This window comes from Trachurus japonicus, chromosome 16 (assembly GCF_045865225.1).
Source record: "Trachurus japonicus isolate A0001 chromosome 16, Traja_1.0".
Taxonomy (NCBI): domain Eukaryota; kingdom Metazoa; phylum Chordata; class Actinopteri; order Carangiformes; family Carangidae; genus Trachurus; species Trachurus japonicus.
This window is the reverse complement of record NC_140922.1, coordinates 1,179,304-1,199,575: the sequence shown is the minus strand read 5'-3', so window position 1 is coordinate 1,199,575 and position 20,272 is coordinate 1,179,304. Positions and strand designations below refer to the sequence as shown.

Sequence of the window (20,272 nt, the reverse complement as noted above, 5' to 3'; positions counted from 1 at the left end):
TCCAGTGCTTCTCAAAGTGTGGGGCGTGCCCCACTGGTGGGGAACGGAGACATGACAGGTGGGGCGCGACAAACGGGAGGAAATTTTCAATTTCATGCCTATCTTACTGTTAATTCTATTGACAACAAAGATAATTCACTCTAAACAAAACAGCCACACACAAACAAAGTAATAATGAATAGCTAAAATTATTAAAAAGCATTGGGAGACCGGGAGAAAAAATGTAACCTGGAAGTAAAGTGCAAAAACAATGATTGACGTCGGGATGTTAATTGCAGCGGGCCAACATTTGCAGCAGGACAAGGCAGCAGCAGCAGCAGAGAATTTCTAATAGAGACTGGCTCTGGTAGCAGGCTGCTGGGTTCACACCGGACGCCGAAGCACCGCGAACAGCGCAGAACAGAGACCGCTTCCCTTCGGTGCTCAAGTACCGGTTGTGTAGTTCAGACCAGTGGTGGAAGTCGCGCCCTGCAGTAATCGGTTCGGCATCTGGTCAATTTTGTGCGCGAGCCGCGAGCGAACGCGTCAATCTTGGCAGGAAGTCACACATGAAACAATGAGAGAATCCGGTCAATCAGCACTTTTCAAAATAAAACACAGCGATTGACAAATGCGATCATATTTGTGTGCGTTTTATATCTTATGTCAGACTCGAGAGAGATGAAAACACGCACGCACGCATGCACACACACACATAAATTTGAAGTAATTTTTGTTGGGGCGACGGGGGGAAGTGGGGCTTGAAAATCCCCACTTGTTAAAATTGGGGAATGACGAAAAAAGTTTGAGAACCACTGCATTAATCCATTACATTTCTATTTACGATAAGATCAAAAGCTTGTTGTAAGATGTATGAACAATGGAAATCCTACAGTTTACACATGTTCCCTGAAGGCATCACATGCAGGCAGTTCAAACCATAAACTGTAGATGAAGATGGACACCACCCACAGGTTTCTGAAGCTCAGAGTGGGCTGCTCCACCATCTTGAAGAGATGTTTTTTTTTTTTTTTTCAGACTCGATTGTTGCCACTTCATTTGTTCATACAAGCTGCAGCACACACGCATCAGGTGGGGCAGCCACAGGGTTTCATATGGTGTCTTTATGGGAGATTACAGTGGGTTTATAGTTGTCAGTGGGCTCTCTTTGCCCCTGGGGCCAGAGCATTTACTTGGTTTGCCTCTCCTGACCCTTCTGTTAACAACATCACCGGTTTTAACTGCAAGAGCTTGTTTCATTTCACACAGTTTTCTGCCAAAAGGTTGGAACTAATAACTCTGAACAGTTCAGTTCAAGTGGATGATCTGTTGTAAAATGAATTTGTTAAACTATTATGTTGAATATTATACCATACTTAAATATATCTTATTATAATTTTGATCATGGTACATGATGCATACATTGCCTCATTGTAGCAATACTCTGTCCTGATGAGATTATTTTAGTGCTTTGGAAGCATCTATACATTCAAGAGCTCCATTGTTTGTGCTTTACCATCCAGGTGACCTAGTTTTTGATCATTTTCTCATAACAGGTCAATTTCTACAAAAGGGTTTCTAAGAGGAAAGTCATCAGATGATATGAAAGGGGAAGAGGTCAGGTTAGTCACACTAATAAGGAGCTGTTAATTTCTTCAATATTTAGAAATCGACACAACCTGACCCCATTCATTTTTTTATGTGAGTATAATGTCAAGGCTTCTTAGAAACTCAAATAAAAACAGGAGTACTTATCAGCTGTGCCAAGTATGTGTGAGTGTGCAAGTGTGTGTGTGTGTGTGTGTGTGTGTGTGTGTGTGTGTGTGTGTGTGTGTGTGTGTGAAACCTACTGAAAATAATATAACTTCCTATCTTGAAGTCAGTGGATGGATCTCCCTGCAAATAGATTTTCTAATAATAATAATGGAAACATTTTTCAGCAATTGCAAAAAACACAGTTTATAAGACGATGATTTATAGGAAAAAAAGCATAAAGCAAATGAGTGTAGTTCTTTAAATTGCTGCATTTATTTGGAGATATGGAGATAAAAAAAAAATAAAAAAATCTAACTCAATGACTGAACTACATTATGTCACAACCAACCTAACACCTACACCCAAATGCACCAGTCAGGAAACAAAGTTCAAATAAACAATCTTTCAATAAAGTGCCAAAGAAAAATGACTCTACAGAGGAAAAAACGCTTCGACAGCTAAGAAACAAAACAAAAAAATACACTGTATCGAGAGAAACATGACACACAATGGCCACACAAAGTATCAAAATAACACAAAACCTGACTAGATAGCATGCCATGGTGCTGGTTCTCTGACTCAGGGGACAAGACGAACTGACACAGGGCAAAGGGAAACACAGAACACATAGACACAAACAAGGTAATGGGGAACAGGTGGAAACAATGGGACCAGCAGGGAACAGCCAAGGAGAATTTACCCACAACAAGAGGAGAGTTTGATTTCAAAATAAAACAGGAAGCCCCGAGGCCACATAGACACAAGTCAACAACTCAACAGACTCAATGCTCTCTCTGTGCTCATGTACAGTATTTTAATAAGGCTGAAAGCACAATGAAGCTGTTCTGTATCTCTTCCACAATCTTGAGGCAAAACTAGCAACTGTCTGTTAAGTAGCATCTTAAGATGGTTGCGTTAGCAATCAATACATTTTCCCACACTGTCTGACTTGTATCGACCAATCTATTGTCAGTCAGACGGTCCGCCTGCTTTCAACAACTACAGAGAGACGAGAGGACATGAGATTTACAAGTAGAGAGATTCATGTGGGACACAATGTGGACAAATCCCTGAGGGTCATGGGGTCAACACATGGACTGGTGTTGTGGAGGGTGAGGGCTCAGATGAAGGTAAAGGGGAACCAGCACTGAAGCAAAGTCTTGGATTGTTTTTGTTTTTTTCTCTCAGTCTTTCTCATTCAAATAAGTGAAGAAGAGAAAACACAAAACAGATTCTAGCGCCCTCAGTTGGAGTCAGTGAAAGCTTTCCATGTACGTTAAGCTCTTTGCTCCAGTGGTATTTGTACTGTTGCTCTGACTAATACAACCATGAGCTCTGAAGGTAGCAGAGCTGCAGCTGCAGAAACCAGAAATCCAGTTTATATCAAATACAATTCATGATCTGAAGTGAATTCCCTCAGGGAGCAAAGAGTTTTTGTTTAACAGGGTAAAGACTGTGTGAGTAGAGAGGTCCTGGTGTGTGGAGGAGATGATACACATTCATGTTTTAGTCTACAAAATTCATGTTAAAGCAGAAGTAAGCGATCCGGTGGTTTTGGCTATGTAACTTCTTGTCAGCCGATGGAGTTAGCAGTCCCCGCCCTCGTCCCTACGTCACCACATTCACGCGCATCCCTTGGCTGCACACACGGAGAGGACCGCCCCTTTATGCCGTTCTCTCTCCTCATTGGATAAAGGTTGTAGGATACAAGGAAAGTTTTCTCCTCTGCTTACAGCAGAGCAGAGTGACTGACAGACCCGTGTTTAAGACCAAACACTCTATGTAAGTGATTGCCGTCGGAAGATATAATTATTTAAGACTATATTAACACAAACATTCCACTTACTTCTGCTTTAAACTTAGAAAATAGAAATAAAATCAACATGGCGATATTCAGGGACATTTTGTTGCTAGTTGATTCTCATTCATCTGTTTTAGAACTATATTTTAGAACAAACTTGAAACTAGATAAAAATGTAAATTCATGTCAGAGCCTTTGACAGACACACAGTGCGGATGCACACACTTACAGTACCTACATGTACTGTTGTAGGTAACACAGGTCAGCTGATATAATGTACCACAGGAAACAGTTGTTCATTTCGACATAATGCAACAGTTATGCTGTGGTAGTTGTCTGATAAAGTCTCTTGCTCTGGTATCGGTCTCCACCAGCTCCTGGATCCATGGTGTTCATCAGCTAGTTAAAGAGTGTTTACAGTGGTGTTGTTGCTACATTTACACTATTTTGTGGTTAGAATGACCTGACCTGTATGTTCTGTTCAGGCACCAATAGTACTGGTGACCCATCTCTAATGTTGTTATCACATCAGTTAAACTGCTTGGCTTCTTTTGCTGTGTTACATAGTTTTACTCTTGTGCTTTGTTTTTACTTTGCTGTTCATTACAGTGAAACAGCCTTCAGTTTATCCCATAATGGGCTCTATGCACAGCTCCACTACTTCCTGAACTTAAGGCAGCTCCTTTATTTCCTGTCTTACATTATTTGACAAACTGATTAATCCAGGTGTGTCTGAGTAGTCACAATGGTCATACACACCTGGATTAATCAGTTTGTCCAATAATGTAAGACAGGAAATAAAGGAGCTGCCTTAAATTCAGGAAGTAGTGGAGCTGTGCGTAGAGCCCATTGGAGCTGGTTGCAGGGATCATGAAGTAAAAGTTTGTCAAGAACTTCCTCACTTTCCACCATGCAAACAAAGATTGTCCAAACATGGGTACCAGGATCTATATGAACTGTTTCATTTAAATGGGGATCAAACATCACTCTCCTGTGTCGTATCCATCCATCTACCACATCCTTCTAATCACATGGACTTGTCTCTCTTTAAACTACGTAAACACATGTTTCTCTGTGCTCCTGTCATAATTAGTATGACCACTAGCAACCAAACGCAACCGTGGATCATAACCTGCTGCAGAGTCGACCTGTGGGCTTTTTACAGGGTGATGGTGTCTCTAATCGCTACAGGTTGATGAAGCTAGAAGCGCTGTATTGATTCTTGCCCACTCAAAGGCTTGAGGCAGATGGAACACACATAACCCACATCTGAACCAGAGGTTACACTTAAACTAAATGATTGCCATTGTGCCTAAATAGAGCAAGATAGAGTAGAGGCTTAATTGTCATTATATTACACAATGCATCAAGATGAGTCAAGTCAGTGTGCAATAAAAACACTCAACTATAAAAACAGATACTATAAAAATATAATAAAAGTCAAAAAACACATATAGATAGTAGCTTACTTGGTGATGAGGTAGCTGATGTTGTATGTGAGGAGGAGGGGCCAGCAGAAGAAGTAACACAGTTATTGTTTGTATTGCCCAGGGGAAAACAGGCAAACATGAAAAATTCAGTTTTGCAGAGTTGATCAATGATAAATGATCAATAGTCAATGATTAAACTACAAACAAGAAATCGTGTGAACTCAGTTGACTTGTAGTGGAGGCAGATTGCTGCAGGTGACTGTCATTAGGCAGAGACTTGTCCTAACATCCCAGTGTTAGAGCTGGGGGACACTTCTCCCAGAGAAGTCATCAGAAATCAAGACACTGTCAAAGTGGGAGGGAATAGCTACCAAACACCACATAAGAATACTGAAACAATAACAAAACATGTACATTACCAACATTAACAACTTTTATTAACAACAAATAGCTTATATTTGGGCTGCAGATGGAAATGAGCTTTAGAGCTAAATCTGGCATATTTACATATTGTACGTTCATGAATATGCAGAGTCCCGTTACAAATAAATAAAATGAAATAACCAAATGTGGACAGCGCTGCTTAAAAAAAAGAAAAAAGAGAAAAAAAGGACAGTGCTGCCTCTCCAGCTGGTTCACCTGCACTGCACAGAGGAGCTCTGCTGTTCCTCTCTCTTCAGCCTGGTGTTTAGCTGCACTTTGTATTAAAAGAGTTCAATATGTGAAGATCTAACCTCCATCGGAGCTGGAGCAGCGTCTCTTTGTGTTTTTATAACATCCTGACAGAGAAAGTGAGCACACTAAAAGTCTCAAGTTCAGGTATAGGTGCACGGCAACAAAACTAAGAACACAGATAGCCAGCACTCATAACTTCTTATTAGTTTCTACTTTTAATCTGGGCAGCAGGGGCCCACAACGTTCACATTTCAGCCTGCTGCTTTCTTCAGTGTGGTGAGGAGGCCGAACTGACACAGTATATCTAACAGTTAATGTCACACCAGCTGGACACAATCAACGTCATTAAGACGTGTCTATTATAAATAGACGGCAGATAGAAATATTAATCTAAGAGGAGAGACAGCATTAAACACGTGAATAACATATAGCCTGTTTAGTCAGGGGCTCTATAAATCTTACTGAAGCAGAGTAAGGACCTTTACAACATACATTCAAACATCAAATATACAAAGATATAGGCATATAATTCAAAAATACATTATAAAGATAAGTTATAAAAAGCAGCCCAATAATAATTCTTCATTAGTTCCAGGGCATAGAGGTAGTGAGCCCACTGGACAGAGGTGGGGACAGGGATGTGTCTCTTCTGCAGCGTGAGGACCTTTTGGATCCACACGCTGCAGACTGAGCACCCAAAAGGTCTTAAAGGTGTACAGAAATGGCCGTTTGTCCTGTTTGTCGCGCCGAGTTTTCACGAGCTGCAACACGAGTTTACCCGAGTAAGGAAAACGAATTTGATTGGTCGTTATCGAGCAGGCGGGATATTCAAAGCTTGGGGCGAGCCTGAGCTCCGTGTGTGTGTTGTCTCAGACGTTTGAATGACGGATTACGGATCCAATATCAGTGGCTGGTGAATCGTGTACAGGCTGATGTATAATCCGTGCGCCTGCATTATCCAATGCGAAAAAAATAATACACACTTTCATCCCGGATTTACTCAAAAATAGAATTTTGCACAAAGTTTGGCCTACATCGTCTGATAGATGAGTTATTACACAAATTTTATGACCCATGAGTGGGCTTAAATTCAATTTTCTTTTCTCTACACCTTTAATGAAGAATTATTATTATACTATTATTATACTTTTTTAAATCTAGCCAAGGTTTTTGCAGAAGTTGTATGTTTTTCTTGAGGACCAACTCACTCTTTTCCACTCTCTCTTCTTTGAGCCGTCACGTGACGACGTCAACGTCCATCAACTTTATCAAACATTTCCATAAAGGAAAACATGAGTAAAATCACACCACACACACATAGGTGCTGGACATACACTCATTATTTAGGCAGTAAAATCAATTATATTTAGTTGCTAATATGAGTGCACTGCAATTTTTTTAATGACGGTAATGAAACTAATACTATGCTATTTTAAGATACCGCGATATACCTTATTACCGTATTACCGGCCAACCCTACCTCAGAGAATAAGACACAGTCTGGGAGGAATTTGGTTATAATATAAAATAGAAAATGTATTTAAACGAGACAGGACGAGACAAGAGTTAAATATAAAACTATTGAATAACACAGACATTATTGGCGACTTGCATCTGAAAATAATGATATCAGCCTTCCAAAAAAAAAATCCATATCGTCGGTGCCCACTCACACACAATCCCGCCTCAGGTTGAACCTTGCTTGTTTGCGATAAATGCAGCATTTGTGTCCGGGGTGTAGGCTTATTTCTGCTCAGTTGCCTGCTCGGGCTAAGCTAAGCCTTGTGTTGCTGATAATGACAGCTGTGAAAGGAGTGGGGGACTGAATGAAAGCCAGTGGGGGTGGTGAGGAACCGTGGATCCAGTCACTCTGCCCTGCCAGGCCTGTATTTACCATCCTTCTGTGTCCTGCAGTGTCACACAGGGGTGCACACGCTGTGCCTCACTTGTACTCTGTTTACCAGTGGAAGGGCCCATTTTTCTCCATGAACAAGGACTGTCTTCATTTAACGCTGACATTTCATGTGCCAGAAAAATCTCTCACCACCCGGATTTATTAATATATTTTTTGTGCTGTAAAAATTGCTTCAAGACAAGTCAGACACGTATTACTTTGAGGATATACTTTTTTTTTTTTTTTTTTCAAAGCAGCAGTAAACTGGATTTTTTACCTTTCAGAGTTGATAGATGTGTGCACTATTTATTTTCTTTTATACCTTTTATCTAATAACTAGGTTACACTGTGGACTGATAACAGACTGTGGACAATCCAACTACAGCATCCACAGGGACCATGTTACTGAATTATATTATTGATTCATGTGATCACTTTCATATCAGAAGCCGTGACTTCTGGAATTCTATTCTGCTTCAAAGAAGACAAGAGGACCGATACAAAGTTCACGCGACAAACGCTGATGGAAACAGTTCTTTGCCGGATAAATGTGAGTTTCGATCATGTTTTAGGTTGATTCCGCTTCTAATTCCCAGCTTTAAAAATACATGGTGGAGTAAACAAAGAAAGATGCAGGTGTACAGGACAGACCGGCTTAAGCTGAAGTGTCACCATCTCCCAGAACTGTTTGAGTCCACCTCCGCTGTGGTGTTTAGATGACAGGCATGTTGCATTAAACACCAGCCTATAGCCGATAACTTGCCTACATGTATTTACCAACTTAAAGCAGAAGTAAGCGGAATGTTTGTGTTAATATAAGTCTTAAATAGTTATATCTTCCGACAGCAATCACTTACATAGAGTGTTTGGTCTGAAACACGGGTCTGTCAGTCACTCTGCTCTGCTGTAAGCCGAGGAGAAAACTTTCCTTGTATCCTACAACCTTTATCCAATGAGGAGAGAGAACGGCATAAAGGGGCAGTCCTCTCTGTGTCTGCAGCCAAGGGATGCGTGTGAATGTGGTGACGTAGGGACGAGGGCGGGGACTGCTAACTCCATCGGCTGACAAGAAGTTAGCCAAAACCACCGGATCGCTTACTTCTGCTTTAACTTGGCTGGCGTGCATATGGCTATTTCCAGGCAACGACTCCAGCAGCTCGTCACACTGGGCCTGTGTGCAGCCCGACCTCGGATAGTCGGTTAAAGATGAAGGATGGACGTTCTTCTGTTTTGTGATATAGTCCAAAAATGGATGGAAACACCTTGAATTGCAACAAAAAAAAAAATTCGATACAGCAATATGATCTAAAAATGGCACATAACGTCATTACACGCGACTTTTTATTCACTTTAAAGGTCTGAGATGGAAACGCACATGCGGCATTATTATTCACATTGATATTTTTATCGATCTTCAGATAATTCGATCGACAAGTAGATGGAAACATGGTTAGAGTGTAAATAGATCTAGGCTATACTAACTAGTTAATACAATGATGCATCAAGATGTGTTGAGATGAAAATGATGAGTTGGTGATGTGTGGTTACTAGGTCTACAAACGAGTTTTGATGATGAAGTGTTGTAATTTTAGTATCAACCCCCATCGTGAGCTGCCTACTGTGTGGTGGCTGAGGTTGCCATGGTAACCCTAAAGATACAAGCTCAAGTTAGAGTTTCCTGGCTGGGACAGAGCAGCAGGTCAGCATGATTCAGGGGTGTTACTCATCGCTTCTATTATTTCTGATCAGTGATGAGTTATTCTCCATGGACGTCTGAAAGGTGTAGTCTGACCATGACCATTGAAGATGACAATGAAACCTAATGTGACTAATAAAAGCAGATACAGACCATGGCAGGAGTGGATCTGAATAGCCTACATCCTTCAACTTGACTGAAGCAGATTCCAATTAAACAGCATAAAAAACATTTTCTGAAGTTAATACTTATTTGATTTGGATTACACTGTATACTTCTTTGATTTTAGTGTTACTATATTGTAATAGCCTGTGTGTGACATCATTCAGTCTGTGTGAGTTGATTATCGTGTTATATTTGTGCTGACACTCCCCTCTACAGCAGCTTGGCTTCATCATGGCTTCTTTACTCAATACTATCTTACATAACATGATATTCATTATTATCAGGTAATTGTAAAGCCATGCATTACATATACAATACATTTATAAATAAGCCATTCATAATACACATTATTTTGCATCACACTATATCTAATTCTTGCCATTTCTATCACCACAGTATTGTGATATTATACTATTTTATATTTCAATCATATTTGTATTAGATTGTTAGGACATCAGATATTTTATTATTGTATTATAATGACATTCTTTCTACAGTTATATTCAGGTTACATCATTTATGACCATCCTGTTTTCTTCACTCTCCCCATCTACATACATATTATACATTCATAGCATACATACCACCTTAATGTCACTGTTTTACATGATACACCTCTATAGCAGCATGTCTGTCCATTATGTCCTATAATCTCTAATGTCATTCTTGGTTTTGTGACATTATGTCACTAAAAAGAATTAAAGAAAATACATTTTGCAACATCAGTTAAAGGAAAAACATATCACATTGACATAACTGTGCAGATGTTTGCTATGATGCTTCAAATGTGTGTGTTTGAAATGCTTCTACACCTTGACTGGTCACTGTGTTCTGTTGGAGTTGCATATAATGTAATTTAATTATTACTCATGGACAGGTTTGTAATCTGAGGGACAGGACAAGCTCTGATGTCATCAGTGAGGATGATGCCATCACATGCATGAACAATTGCACAGTAATATATTTGTTATTTGAAAAGAATTCAGTGTTTCATCACCGAATCCATGACCTCAGATTTCCCTTGTATGAATGACTAAGTGAACACGCAAAGGGAGGGGGGGTTCTAATTCTACACAGTGGTGGAGGGTAAGATTATGCTGTGTGTCTGTGCGTGTGTGGATGTGCATCTCATATGCAGATAGAGGCTGCGTATGTCCACACTTCAGAGGGACGTGAGGCGCAGTCACTGGGCTTGAAATCAAGCAGAGTGAAGATTGTTTATGGACTGCCAAAAGTAATTAATCTCCCTTCTCTATGAAAATTAATCGGATTAAGCGTTCTTTTGGCCCAGTGAATCTGTCTTCCGTGTAATGTGTGGACGCCGAATCTCTGGCTGCTCCTCTGTCCCACTTCGTACCCATAATGCCCGTCCTATAGGCCGGATTCACTGGCTTCACCACAACAATGGGGCAGCACAGTGACTCTGTGTAATCACATTCTCCCGCTTGTCTGAATGCTTGTCTTTCACGGTGGGGGAAAGAGCGCTGGCCACTTGAGCAGCATCATGTTCTGACTTCTGACAGAGAGAGATGCGGAGGCGCTGGGAGATGTGTTGATCTGAGTGTCATCTGTTTGTCCCTGGCCGCGGGTTAAACACATGTTCACATAATGAAGTTGACCTTTTCAGCAGAACTCAGATGAATATGAAGAGTGGAGGTAGAGTGAGCCTGAATCTGTCCAAAGGAGGAAAAAAAGGCATCTAGCTATGTGATTAAGTGATGAACAGGTTGCATTGGTTTAGTTATCCCTCAAGAACTAATGTGTGGTTTACAATATACTGGATATTTACTAATTGTTTAAATTTTAAGTTGTTTTGGTGTATTTTTCCTGTCCTGATCAGATCTGAGACATTAAGGATGTCATGAAAATTCTCTGACAGATGCATAGACACTGGAATTCCGTTTCAAACAAATCACAATACAACCTCAAGTAATTTGCATATGAAAGCCTATGTGTGTAGAAACCAACACATCCAGTTAGGTTAGTTGTTAATTACCTTAAAGGTCCAGTGTGTAATAATTAACAAGGTTTATCAGCAAAATCTGAATACACTACCCATTAATATATTTGTGTAAGTGTATAATTGCTATAAAATACAATTTGTTTGGTTTTCGTAGCCTTATAATTATTCTTTCATATATACGTAGAGCAAGGGTCTTTTAGAGAGTGTCACCATCTTGCACCGCCATGTTTGTGTGGCAGCCAGAATGGAAAATCCAGCCAACCAGAAAGCACATTTCACGAGTTTCACGTTCATAAATAAACCAATGAAGATGAAGGAGGAAGGAAAGAAGAAGGAGGAGGAAACAACAGACATATGATAAAATGGTTTAGATCTTCACCTCATCACTCCATAAACACATATTTTTGGTCTTTGGAGGCCACCGTCACTTTGACGATGGGAGGGGTGAGTGCGAGTGAGTGAGTGAGCGCTGTAATCTAGAATCTGAACGCTAGATGTCATGGTTTTCCCCGATTTTATACACTGGACCTTTAAAAGATTAAACTGCCATACTGCAAATATATCTTTATCAGATTTTGAGTTTCCCTTTTTTGGCTCTTGTCAAGTTGGACAGAATAACGTCAGTTTGAGACTGTATTATTTTTGGTATCCAACACTCCATATGGAAGCTTTGATTTTATTTCTCAATGTAATTTGATTGTTTATTTAGTTTTTCAATCTTCATAGTCCACCTAGCTCCAAATTGTCCATAAGTGTGAGTGTGTGTGCATCTGTGTGTGGCCCTGTAATAGACTGGTGACCTGTGCAAGGATGTACCGCAACCTCTGTCAGCTGGGACTGGCTCCAGCCCCTCTGCACAGAGAACTGGTTATGGATGGATGGATGGTTGGATTGGATGGATTGATTGATTGATTGATGGATGGATGGATGGATGGATGGATGGATGGATGGATGGATTGATGGATGGATGGATGTATGGATGGATGGATGGATGGTCTGCCCATTAGTGACCTTAAAGATGGTCAGTTTGGGAAACACACACCACCACTGATGTTTGACATAAACATGAACTGAAACTTCTCACCTGTGTCTGCATGATTTTATGCTTTAAACTGCTGTCATGTGATTGGCTGATTGGATAATTGATTGAATATGTTCCTAACAATGCTAAGTGAGTGTATATTTTTGGCTCAATTGACAGCTGGCTCATTTTTTCATTGCCAATCATGGTGAATAAAATAGAAAGGCAGTGAAAGTAACATGGTTACAGTTCACAGATCTTCAGTCTAATTCAGAAAATCATAAAACTGCATGATGTCATAGAGTTTCTGCAGCTTTTCTCTTCTTCTGCTGTGCTGCAAAGTATCAGACTATTCATAAGGATGCTCCTTGGCCTCATGGGGCTGGAATCATATTGTGCTCTGTTAACAGCTCCATCACCAGGCCTCTAATGGTAACACCATCTGCACAGGCCTCATGTCAAAAACCATTATATCATACTTCCTCCACTTACTGTCAATAAGATATCATAGGGTAGTAGTAATGGGATCTTTAGGACTGGTTGAGTGAAGTAGAAATAAATGTATTGTGTTTTGGCTTCTTCTCCTCCACCAGGTTCCTGCAGCTGACACGTCACCATCCACCATGTCCTACGGCTCCATTGACGGAGGCTCCTTCGGCAGTCGCAACCCATTTGGAGGTCCTACGAGGCAGGGCTACCAGCCAGTAGGTGAGGAGAGGAATTCATTTCTTCATGGTGTCATGAATGTGAGAGGCAATTCAAAACACATACAAGTAAATATAGTGGAATGGAAACAATGTAGACACTTTACCATTTCATTGGCTGTGCAGCTTGGCAGCCAACACCACCGAGGAGAGGAGCAGGACTCTGGTTGGCTATGGTAGGATGAGGGAAGTCATGGATTCTTATTGGTTGAGAGAGGTATCAGTTGACGAGTCGGTTTCCTGTATCTGTGTCCCATGGGTTTCACCACCATCCTGCCCCTTTAGGAGACCAGCAGCAGGTCTGGAGTCTGTTGACTCCAATGGGAGAAGTTAACATTAGCCCAGATTATTTCGCCCCATAGTCACCGAAGTAAATATTGGACTCAATTTTCACAATTTTCACAAGCCACATGACAAATTTCAGACGGACAAATCATGGAGAAAATAAAGTTAGTTCAAAGCCTTTTTCTGTCTTAGCAACACACTCTTGTGAGATTTGGCACAGATCTCCTGGTGGTGTTGAATCACAGCGGTCCACTGGCTCCAGTTTAACTCATCATTGCACGTTTCTCTTGTTTGAAACCAAACATTAAAATACTAACTTAGTGTAGCGTTAACATTATCACAAACCATGTTAAAATTTTAGGCGGTCATGCACACCCTCACTAACTAATCTGTGTGATGCTAAATATGTCTGTTAGCTGTGTTATGTTAGCCAATAACATCAAGCGACACACAACTTTTAACCATCCACACATGTTCACACCACTTAGAAATACTGTAGATATTTATTGTATATGTAGATATTTTATCATTAGCACAGTTTGTAATGGGCCATCCTGTCAGAGTAGAGTATCTTTGCTGATGACTAGACAAGGCATCTTTAATTGTATAGTGCGTTCCATACCAAGAGGCAACTCAATGTGCTTTACATAAAGACAAAGCATTCAAAAAGTACGACAGAGTATTAGGGCCACATTGACAGATAAAACTTTGAGAATAAAGTTGTAAATTTACGACTTTATTCTCGTAATGTTATGACTTTTTTTCTCGTATGAAATGTACGACATTATTCTCGTGAAATGTACGACTTTGTTCTCGTGAAATGTATGACTTTATTCTCGTAATTTACAACTTTATTCTCGTAATGTTATGACTTTTTTCTCGTAGGAAATGTACAACTTTATTCTCGTGAATTTACGACTTTGTTCTCGTGAAATGTATGACTTTATTCTCGTAATTTACAACTTTATTCTCGTAATGTTATGACTTTTTTCTCGTAGGAAATGTACAACTTTATTCTCGTGAATTTACGACTTTATTCTCATAAATTTAAGACTTTATTCTCATGAATTTATAACTTTTTAAATTTTTTAGATGCTGTACTCCCGTCATGACAGGGGGCAGGCTACTTGAAAACTTCTGCAGGTCTGCCAGGTCATTAGAAATGAATTGATGAGTATAGTATAAATGTTAAGGTACTTCAGTTCTGTTTACTGTTCTGATGACATTTAGATTGACAACATGCAGAGGTGAGATTAACAACAATAATCAACAGCAGGATAAAAACAGGAAAGAACAAATGATTGTCTTCCACATTGAACTCCTGGAGAAGCTTCATATCATCAAGTCAGCAGCAGCAGCAGAGCATGTTCTTCAACAGTTGTGGCTTTATAAAAGTTTACATGATTTTTACTCGTCACCCACTTTCCTCCTCCAAGTAATCAGAGTCAGGTGTTTGAGTCATCACAACACATTTATTATTCATAAAGACATGAATAATTCAAGCAATCAACACCACATGTACATGAGCCAAAATACAGATACAACTATGACAATTACATGCAGAAAGTGCACTAATAAGCACAACACAAAATGCAGTTTCCATGTGTGTGTGATTGTTTTCTAATTTTCATATACTGAGCCCTCCATTCCCTCTGTTAGTATGTATTCACCCTTCTCTTTCCACAGCTCAGGCTTGTGTGGGTTAGGGTTTGGCTGTGCATGTGTGTGTGAGCGTGCATGTATGTGTGTGTGTGCACAAGCTCGTTCAGAGGTCACAGGTTTTTATAAGGGTTAAGCAGTGTGAAAAGCAGCTTCATTGGATTTGATCCTCTCACTGCTTTCATTAGCCCTGTAATAGGGTAGAAGCAAGATAGAACCCCTGAGGCAATACATGTTCCCGGCCCAACTGGAGGTGTGTGTGTGTGTGTGTGTGCAAGTGTGTGTGCGAGTGTGTGTGCACCCTTGTGCGTGCGTTTGAGAGAGGGGACGATGAACAGATGAAGAGAGACTCAGTGGGACACAATTAGAGATAAAGAGATGTGGAGGACAGTGAATGTGACATGTCTGAGCAGGACAAAGAGCATTTGAGCTGCTAGTTGGAAATATCCATGTGCTCTAATGAGAAACAGGGAATTTCAACTTTGTTAAAGTGATGGAATCATCAGCTGGAATGACAGACATCAGCCTCCTCGGCTCCACAGACAGACTCCAGACAGACAGAGAAACATACAGAACCTTCCATTTGTGTGCTGGCATGAATCTGCAAGACGATATATTGTAGGGGTGGGAATCTTTGGGTGTCTCACGATTCGATTCCGATTCTTAGGGTCATGATTCGATTAAAGGTTGATTCTCGATTCAAAACTATCCTCGACTTTCTTTTTTGCGATTTTTAGTTTGCTTTTTTAACACCAGACCATGTGAAAAAAGTGGAATGATGATGATGTCTACAGACTATTATATCAGGAGCCATATTTCCCCCCCTCAAAAATGGCCGTCACATGTTGCAGATTTATTCAGGAGCAACATATTTGAACAATTTTAAAGTAAACTGTTACATCTCTGATCTTATAGGCCTACTCTATCTTCAAAAGCCTGGACTGTAGGGCTGTGAATCTTGAAGTGTCTCTATTCGATTAAAAACCAATTATGCACATGCACATAGACATGTATCACCTGTAACGAAGGCGCTGCTAAAAAAATAAAAAATTAAAAGACGGCATTCCACTCTCACGCTGGTTCACCTGCAGCGCCACAGAGGAGCTGCTGCTGCTGCTGCTGCTGCTGTTCCTCTCTCTTCAGCCTGGTGTTTGGCTGCACTTTGTATGAAAAGAGTTCAATATGTGAAGATCTAATGTCTAATATATTGTAGGGCTGCACAATATTGTTTTAGCACATCATTGTGATGTGCACATGTGCAATAGTCGCATCACAGAATGGGCAATGTTTTTTCTCTCTTTTTTTTTTTAAGAATGTCAACTTTTGTTTTACTTCAGAAAAGCTTTCACACAGGCGTTGTTAAAGTTTTAATTCTCAGAGTTTCATTTTTACAATCTGGAGTCATGTAAACATACAAGTATATATAGTACCGCAGTAACCAGGGCCTTTATTTACACAATTACGCCTTTATTGGAGGCAGCTTTGATTTGAGAGAGGCCTTTATTTCTAATTGCCTCGGTTAATTTCTACACATTAGCGCCCATGCTCATCGTTCAGTAGCTCATCTTCATCTTCCTCACGTGCTGTTGGCACCTGTTCTCCTGGCTGCGCTGTAGGAGCTGGGTCTCCGTCTCCATTGTGCACGCTGTGGCACTTCGCTCCCGTCCAAGTCAATAACAGCATTTCCACAGCGTGTGCGGCGGTCCATTGGCATTCCCAACTGAGACCTGCTGTCCATCTCTGTCAGTTTGTCCCAGGCGTTGGATTTATTTATTTATTTTTTGACCCGGTCTGCGTTTGGGGCTGATCTTTATTTGTTCATGTATCCAGTGCCCATTATGAGACCCGGCTGTTAATTGAAGACCGGCTATTAATTGCTATCATTATATTACAATTTTTTTTTTCTTTTTTGACTGAGCTAAGTGCTGAGCCACAGACCTTTACTCTTTTGAGCTCATTGTTGCAGTTGAGCAGAGGAGTCAGTGCTGAATGACTGCTGCCAACCAGCAGTCAGAGTTTTAAATGCAACACAAAAACAAACCCCCACTGAAGGCTTGCATGAAAATTGTCAATAAAAAACTGATACAATGCTTTTGAATATGGATACAGTATTGCAAAATGAAATATTGCAATATTTCAATGTATCAATATTTTCTTACACCCCTACCTACCATTGGATAATCATGTGCAATAGCAAACAATGGCTTTCTTACGCAGCATTGGAGTGATGTATTGCATTGACTCCTTTTTGTTTCAGGTGGTCCAAGCTGTGCTGCTGTGTCAGCTGTTTGATCAGCCCAGCAGCACACGTCACTCCTACATCAAACTCTGTCACTAATGCTGCCCTTAGTCAGACCTCTGGTCTGCTCCATCTACTTGAAGGCATTCAGCCTTATTCTCCTTCTCAGCCAAAGAATTTGATCCGTCACCATCCCAGCACATGAGACAGGTCGGTCCACACGGTTCAACTCAATTCAATTCAGTTCAATTCAAAAAACCTTATTGTCCATCACCTAGTGTTAAAAAATATCTTTGGTTAATGGGAAAAACATAAAAACATGAAAAAAAACACTACACATATGAAAACCACATTTGAACCCACATAATCCCATAAAACAGCAGTAATAAAAGCACGCACATCTTGTCCCAATAGCAGTATTTATTCTGCTTTGTTTAAAATGCATACTGCGGTGGGAATAAAAGAGTTCCCTGAGTTCTGTGGTTCCCTGATGACAAGCTAGCAGAGTCTGTCAGAGCAGGGCATCCCTCTTTATCTCTCATGTCTTCACAGAGCACCTCTCCTATGACCTCTTCACACCCTAACCTGTCTAACAACCTCATGTTTTTCAGCTTCTATTCACTCATTGAATAGATGAAGCATTTAATACTTACACCAAGGTCTCCTCCTGCACTCAAGCTTTAGTAATGTCTTTCACTTTAGAAAAGTGTCTGACAATGTAAACATAACATTCACTGGCCTTTTAGCTCAAGTGTACAGACTGTTAACTGTTAATTTTCCCTCTCTGTGCTCTCTACCACACCAAAGTAACAGTACGTTCTCTGTAGTCCATCGAATAGAACAGTACTATTGATTATTTGATTTTAGGTTGAATATATAATGTGCTTGTGGATTTTAAAGACCCTTGGTTTTAAGGAAATTCAGGCCTACGAACTGTGACAACAGTTTGTATAGGCCATCATAAATAATTGCAGTTTTAACAATAATAATACATTTGTTAATACAAAATAATAAAGAGTGTGTTTGTGCTTGTGGGGACAAAAGTAAAGACAGGTTTAAAATAGTTGCTGTGACCACATGACCTGTAGCAGTCCAGGTTCAAGGTGCATTTTGCCTTTAAAACTCACCAAAGAGGGTTTGCTCTATACCAGACATTTACACAGAGCGGCAGTTTATTAGAAATAAACATTTTTTTATATAAAAAAAATCTACATACAAAATAAATACCAACTGTTCCCTTTTCAGGTTGAAATCCTCAACCCCAGCATTACTTAAAAATAGAGTCAGAAAAGCAAGACTTGGGACACTTTGTCCTTGTTGTCATTTTAATATTTTAATTTAATTTAATTTATTTATTTAAAAAGGACAATGTACATTAATAACATCAGTTCTTTTCTCTTTTTAAGGAAGAGAAAAGAGGAAGCCCAACGTAAATGTACCGGGATTAGCAAGTAGCTAATTTTCACCCGCAGTCCTCTGGCAGTTTGTTATTTCATAACAATTAGATAGACATAGGTATAACAGGACAGACATAAAATCAGACACAATATTGACAGGTGAAATAAGACAGACAGTACAATAAGAACTCGACAGAGCAAAACACAGGGATCAGAGGTACAAAGAAGTTCTAACAAACAATCAAGACAGGCAACAAGAACAAGAACCTGACATACAAAACAAAGCACAGAGACAGAGAGGTAGAATAAAGTGCTATAGTGGCCATGCTTTACACTGTAAAGTACATTAAGTGCAGTAGAACAATTAAAATGGAAAGTTAAAATAGAAGTGAGTGCAATTTTGATTGCTTTTCAGCCAGTTTTTTAAATGTGTTTTGAGTGTGGTTTATGTATGACATTCTCAAATTGTTAGTGGTAAGCTGTTCCAAATATGGCTGCCTTTGACTGACAGTACTGACTGACTAAAAGTGGTGTGTCTTGATGCTATTGCACAATCCCCTCTTGTGGTAGCCCTCGTAGAACGGTTAATATTTACCTTCTGTTTAATGTAGTCATTCAATGGAGGTGGTGCAAGGCCTTTCAGAGACTTGTATACTGAGCAGGCATATTTAAACTTTTTAAAATTATCTAAACTGTTTAAAATATTGATAATATTTGCAACTTCATTTTCAGAAATCTCCTCTATATCAAATATGGGCTTTCCATGATCAATTGGATGAGGTGCACAATCTGGGAGAGTAAACAGCTTGGAGATCTTTTCTGTTGATTTTAGGAAAAATATGTTTAATTCAGTGGCCAGAGTATCAGGTCTTTTCACTGGTATATTGTCAATGTGCAACTCCAGTTCTGTGGTATCTTTTTTATTCTGTTGACCTGTTAAACTTTTAATTTTTTGTTTTAATTTTTTTAATTTTTTTAACTTTAATTTTTTTAAATTTTCTTAAACATAAAGATGAATTTTGCCTCTATCAACCATCCAAAATTTCAACTCCAGCATTCAAGCTCAGTTTAACAATAACACAACTGTAGCAGAAACAGCACAACGTCACTAACAAATGCTTTCATCTCATAAAGCTATGAACTGTTCCATTAATCAGACTAGCAATTGGTGCTACATCATCAGCAACAAACCACTCACCAAAGCTAACAGCTAACCACAGCCATCTTTTTTTAGAACATTAAAACAATGATGTGCAATGAACCAAAGAACAGTGGAAACAGGCTTCTCAAGACCCCATTTGGTTTTTTTATGAAAAGTACCTGAACTTCAACAGCATGTAGAGTGTATTCTGTCTTCTGACAGTGGCAAGCAACAGACCAGCAAAGAATGTGTTCTTCAACTCACTGGAATTTCATAGTAACATCTGGACAGAAGCCCTGTCTCACACATTCATGGTCAGGATTCTGATAAAAGACCAGCTTGTTAGTGTTGACATATAGAAATATTTAAGGTTTTAAGATGATTCTGTGGCATTTCTCACCAAGAAGTTTACCTGCAGCACATTCTCAAAACGCAAAATGCTGGGAAACAGAGTGTCACCTACACTAG

At 39.8% G+C, this 20,272-nt stretch overlaps 1 protein-coding gene across 2 annotated transcripts in view; it reads left to right on the top strand.

Moving 5' to 3' along the window:
- Positions 1 to 20,272, top strand: part of tsnare1 (T-SNARE Domain Containing 1) — a 246,109-nt gene that overhangs the window by 48,572 nt on the left and 177,265 nt on the right. For both annotated transcript variants that reach the window (XM_085803223.1, XM_085803222.1), the window contains exon 2: positions 12,973 to 13,087. In XM_085803223.1, the coding sequence (XP_085659349.1) occupies positions 13,003 to 13,087 (85 nt within the window). In that variant the 5' untranslated portion in view covers positions 12,973 to 13,002. The remainder of the gene's footprint in view (positions 1 to 12,972; positions 13,088 to 20,272) is intronic.